This window comes from Ornithodoros turicata, chromosome 6, assembly GCF_037126465.1.
Source record: "Ornithodoros turicata isolate Travis chromosome 6, ASM3712646v1, whole genome shotgun sequence".
NCBI classification, from domain to species: domain Eukaryota; kingdom Metazoa; phylum Arthropoda; class Arachnida; order Ixodida; family Argasidae; genus Ornithodoros; species Ornithodoros turicata.
The window spans coordinates 38700193-38706115 of NC_088206.1; the positions used below are offsets into that span (position 1 = coordinate 38700193).

Consider the following 5923-nt stretch of genomic DNA (forward strand, 5'->3'; position numbering starts at 1 on the left):
GAACTTGAATAAACTCGATGTTGTATAAACTTGACATAAAATATTGAATAATTTCAATTCCATTTCAATTTTGTTAGTAGTATTTGCAATACATAGTACACAGTGGGGGCCCCGTAGCATAGCTAGAGGTGGGGCCTCCCGGAAACAATCTGAATATCATGTATGTGGCGACAACATCAGAACATGGTATCCAATATAACGATGTACTGTCACAGTATGGGACAAAGCACAATACGCACAAAAATAAAAGAACAAACAAATTAAATAAATATAAGAAATAAAAACAACTGAGATTGAGCAAAAATGTGACGTTTATGAAGGTGAACAGCGTAGGCGAAAAAGCCCATGGGTGAAAGAAGACAAATACAGTTGTAGTTGAAAAAGCGTGCATGAAAAGAATGTGTATGAATATGAGTAACTAATTCATGAAATGGTTCCGTAAGATGATCCGAAAACGTTGGAACGAACGTACTGACTTTAGGTTATCGGGCAAGGCGTTCCATAGTTTGGCAGCAACGAAGGTGAATGTTTGCTTCCCGTAGTTGGTTGTTGTGCGTGGCAGGAGAAAATTACAAGGTGATCTAGATGGAACGACTACTGCAAGACACTGATTGTTGAAGACACCTGACAAATGCTTGTACAGAAGCAGTAGAACGCGGAAATGAAACAGCTGCATGAGTGGCAAAATACGCAGTGATATGAAGAGGTGGCGACTGCTGCATACTGTGGGAGTGAATGTAATGATGCGAATAGCTCTTCTTTGTAAGCGGTTTAGAGATGAGAGATATATGTGGATCCCCATGATGTGATGCAGTAAGAGAGGTGGGGAATGTATGAAAGCGTAATATAATGACACAAGTGTATGGAGTGGAAAAAAATATTTGACCTTGGATAACGCATGAAGGCCGTAAGCCGCACGCTGACATATGTTTGAGATGTGTGCTGTGAACTTGAAATGGGTATCTAACGTTACTCCCAGGAACGTTACCTTGCCAGTAGGTAAAAGAGAGCTACCATTTAGCGTTAAAGTTGGCAGCAGCGGTAGTTTCCTCTGAGGGCTATGGAAGAGAATGAATTCAGTTTTTTTATTATTAATAGTTAGCTTGTTGGTGCGGAATATAATGAATGATATAAAATATTGAATAAACTAGAACTAGTATATTCTCTTTACTCATCATCAGTGATCTTCATTACAAAAGCATATCGTGTTAGACTTCTTTGTTTGCGTTTCACACACTGGGTACACGAGGGCCAAAATGACAAAATCACAACTGTTTCAAGCTCCAAATAGTCCTGTTGCAATTTGAAGACCATACGTGGAGCTGCATTTTTTGGAACATGCTCCACATAACAAGCATGACAAAGTCAGCACTGGATAGCCCATACCCAAGCAGCTTTTCTCACACTGCAGTTGTATTCAACAAAAGCATGTGAGTGCTGGAGAAGGACATTCAGTTTGGCACAACCGCGCCTGCAAATAATCAGAACAAATAAAGGAAGAAGCAAACAAACATAGAAGGGCTGTACTTCAAAAAGAGATAAGTCTTGTGTCTCAAGGAGGTGTTACCACTTTCTAAGTAACTTAATTGATTAAGCTTACATCACTACCTGATTAACTGTCCTAACGAGTGTGATCTAATTGCGTGAAGTAATTATTTGGGCTGCTTCGGTGTGTCCATATTTGCGAGGCAAAGCACCGCTGTCGTTTACTAAAAGACTCTTTCTAAGGCGATGCTTGACATAAATCATACTAAACGCATACACGGCTAAAACAACGGCTGTGACTCTACAGAACGATCTCTTTCTGCCATGTGAGTATATCTTTTCCCGGGCCGTTCTTTATGGAACAATTTTTGTCCAGAACGCAGTACGGGATATTATATACATGGTTGTTGTTAATCTCACGTCGTTTCTTATTGAAATATTGGCTGGGAAACGTGCTGTAGTACAATCCCCAGCGCTGCACTGCAGTGACGGTCTAGTTTCGGAATGCAAAACATAACGTAATTAAGAATCGAACGGCAGGACACCTGTGAAACACTGTTAGGATACATCAGTATACTGGCACCTTACAAAATTGTGTGATGACAAACAACGATCAATGCTAGCAGCGCAATAAATACTCACAATCTCTGTTGCCTCCCATTGTTTTCTATGGGCACACACAGCACTTTAGGGCCCACCAACATGGCGGCCCGAAGGCACGCCTCTCCCCCACGAGCCCCTCTCCCATGCGCGATCCAGCTTTTATACATAGAGATCAGTGCTAGAAACCAACACGGTAGCCAAAGCCAACACCAAAGCCAGTTCGGTCAGCGATCCAAGACCAGGACCGGCCAAAAGCCAATCAACCAGCACCAGCCGCACCAGCCAACAGACCGGGAGAACCTGCGAACAAACAAAGCCAAGCAAAGCCAAACCCCAGCGGAAGTGACCAGAAAACAGCACACGGGAAACCACCTAGCGGCAGCCAAGTTCTTTGTGTCTTAGTGATTTTTTTTCCTTTCATTCTATTTCCTTCCTTTCGTTTCTTTTACTTTTCGCCTGTGGCACCTCAAGGTGCCTGCCCTGTGTCGAAAGGGATGAGGTGAACCTGAACCTGTCACAAGCAACAACAATTTGACCGCTGGAAATGATATACCGGTGCACGTGGCCGGAAGACGACGAGGCCGACGTTGACCATGACGCGGGAGCACGAGCACGGGCAGCGTAGCCCAGCCCCAAATTTTGTTTGTTTGTTCAACGATGCTCATTTTCTCGGGGAACAGTAGATCAAACTTATTTGTCTTGGAATTCCCAGTCGCAGCCACAGAAATGTGGAAGGATCATGCTTGTAAAAGAAATAGTGGCGCTGGATAGGTTATACAGTGAAATTACCAGTTCTAACGAACGGTACTTACCTGAAGTTAGAGCTGGAATTATACGATGTATAGGGAGACACTTACTATCAGGGTTTACAAATGCTTTTTCCTCCTTTTCGCTAGTCAGATCTCAAATTCAAAGCCAAGTTCCAAACAAAATCCCAGGTGTCGCTGCTGCCCCTGACTTCCGTATATAACCCGCTCTCCTTTACCCCCACTCGTCTTTCCGATAAGTTAGGTCAGTAGAGAGGAGACAGGAACGAGAGGGATTCAAGTGCAAAGAATATTTATTCGTCCAAACTCGGCATTGCTGATGGCATGGGATAGCCGGGCTGCCCTAGTATCTGCCCCGTCCTGCAGGGAAAGAGACAGAAAGAAAACACAGATTGAATGGTGGAAGAGCCTGGGTGGGTAACGGGCGGGTGTAGACACCCTGATAGTAAGTGTCTCCCTATACATCGTATAATTCCAGCTCTAACTTCAGGTAAGTACCGTTCGTTAGAACTGGTAATTATACTTCTGCATATGTCGCCACTTACTATCAGGGTTTACAAATGCTTCTTCAAAGCTGTGAGGGCGGCACGGCTAGCTGAGTACCTGCACTCCAAATTGTGTCCTTGCGCGCGAGTCACGCCTGTAAAAACGGTTGAAAGTGGTGTCGGAAGACCAGTCTGCCACTTCCAATATTTCTGCAATTGGGACCCCCTTTCCCTGAGCCTTTGAGGTGGCTGCCCCTCTTGTGGAGTGGGCCTTGAAAACAGACGTGTCAACCCCAGCAAGATCCAGAGTACGCTTCAGCCAATTTGCTACAGTATCCCGGGAAGCTGGTTGGAAGGGTTTCTGGGTAGTTAGAAGGATTTGCGAGTGGCCAGCCCGGTAAGGAAGGGTGCGAGCAATGTAGGATTCGAGTGACCGAACCGGGCAGAGAAGAGGGACTTGAGAAAGAGCAGGAGCGAAGACCGACGGCCAGGGCTTAGACATGCGAGAAGTTTTCCTCAGGCCAGACAGGGGCAATTGCCAGCCAGAATCCCGGCGTTGGATGCCTTGTAAAGAAAATAACACTAGATCTGCTGACCTGCAGGCTGTAGCCAGAGCTAACAACATGGCCAATTTGTAGGTCAGGAGACGAATGGGCAGTGAGCCATTATCACCCATGGATGAAAGGAAGGAAGTCACAGTCTCGACTGACCAGGTGGACGAGTATCTTGGACAAGGAGGGTTGAGGTGGAAAACCCCTTTAAGCAATCTGGAAACCGAAGGGTGCTCACCCAGAGGGAACCCGTCACAGACACCAATCGTCTGGGACAGTGCTGAACGATAGCTGCAGATTGTTCTGAATGCCAGGTGTTCCGCAAAATGCAAATAAGCCAGAAAGTTTAGGACTTGAGTTAAAGGGGGAGAAAACGGATCAACCGACCGTTCACCACACCAGCTACTCCACTTCCGCCAGCAGGAGTCGTATGCCAGCCTGGTACCCTTTCGTCTTGATGCTGCCAAGAGGTTGGCAGCGTCTCCTGAAAGGCTAGAACTAACTCTGTGTTGCTCGACAGATTCCACACTGCTAGGTGCAAACCGTGACTCATTAGGGGGTGCTTGAGACCCCTGGCATTCACCAACAGATCTGGGAGAGGTTGGACAGCCCGAGGTTCCTTGCAAGCCAGTCGGAGGAGAGTGGGGTACCACGCTTGAGCCGGCCAAATTGGCGCTACCAGAATAAGAGAGCTCCGCAACGTGCACATCCTCAGGAGGCATCGATTCACCAGACTGAAAGGAGGGAAGGCATAAAGGCCGGTCCCTGACCAGTCCTGGCTGAACGCATCTATCCCTGCAGCCCCTGGGTCGGGCTTCCAGCTGAAGTAATGAGGCACCTGGTAGTTCGATAGATCTGCAAAAAGATCTGTCGAGATCGGGCCCCACAGGTGATTTATCTTCCGAAAAACTGAGGAATGAAGCTTCCAGCTGCTGCTGTCGAAGCGAAAACGAGATGCCTGGTCTGCCACCAGGTTTTGGTTGCCGGGTATGTGCTGAGCTCTCACAGTCATCCCCCGATGTAGGCACCAAGACCATAGCTGAAGTGCTACCTTGTTCAGACGAGGGGAACGGACACTCCCCATCCGATTGATGGCTGCTACAGCTGCTTTGTTGTCTAACTGGAGGAGGATGCAGCCCGAAGCTGTTACCCTCCCCAGAGCTCCGAGGCCCAGGAAGGCTGCTACTAACTCCAACTCGTTTATGTGTAGCAAGGACTGTTCGCAGGACCACTGACGCCCGATCACATGGGTCTGTGAGCAGGCCCCCCAGCCTTGGAGAGAGCTGTCGGTCTGAATAACTTGGACTACTGGATTCCTGCGCAAGCTCCGACTGGGGCACAGAGGGAGGATGTTGCGCCACCACACCAAGTCCTGCCTGACATCTGCCGAAAGCGTAACTATGGTCTCGTAGGAACCCACTCTCAGAGCCTGGATAAGGAGCAATTGGAGGGACCTCAGATGAAGAGGAGCTTCTAGAACTGCGAGGGATGTCGCGTTCAAATGACCGATCGCCTTTGCGAGAACTTGAGCACGAACCCTGTGTTGGCCCATGGAGTCCAGAAACTGCTTGATGGCTAGCCCCTTCTCTTTGGGAAGGCAGACAGACAACGAGGACGTGCGAATCTCGAAGCCTAGAAAGATTAGCTGCTGGGACGGGGTGAGGTGGGACTTTGAAACGTTCACAATGAACCCCAGGGAGTGAAGCAGGTGAACAACTGACTGTGTGTGAGACTCTAGATTGGAGGGGGACTGGTCCATGATTAGAATGTCGCCCAGGAAAATCACAAGACGCATCCCTTGCGATCTTAGAAAGGCCACGACCGGTCTCATTATCTTGGTGAAGACCCTCGGGGCTGACCTCAGCCCGAACGGGAGGACATTCCAATGGTAACAAGTTCCCTGATAGAGGAAGCAAAGCCAAGGACGATCCTGCGCTGCTATTGGAACGGAGAGGTAGGCATCCTTCAGATCGATGCGCACCAAGAAGTCGTTCTGCAGGAGCAGCTCCTTTACTGTATCCCAACCCTCCAT

At 48.0% G+C, this 5923-nt stretch overlaps 1 protein-coding gene across 1 annotated transcript; it reads right to left on the minus strand.

The window, feature by feature from the left end:
• Positions 1-3446: 3446 nt before the first annotated feature.
• LOC135398504 (uncharacterized) lies at positions 3447-5923 on the minus strand. Its single transcript, XM_064629907.1, has 2 exons — positions 4662-5923; positions 3447-4566 (listed from the first exon to the last, which is right to left on the minus strand). The coding sequence occupies exons 1-2, from the start codon at positions 5921-5923 to the stop codon at positions 3447-3449; spliced, it is 2382 nt and encodes a 793-aa protein (XP_064485977.1).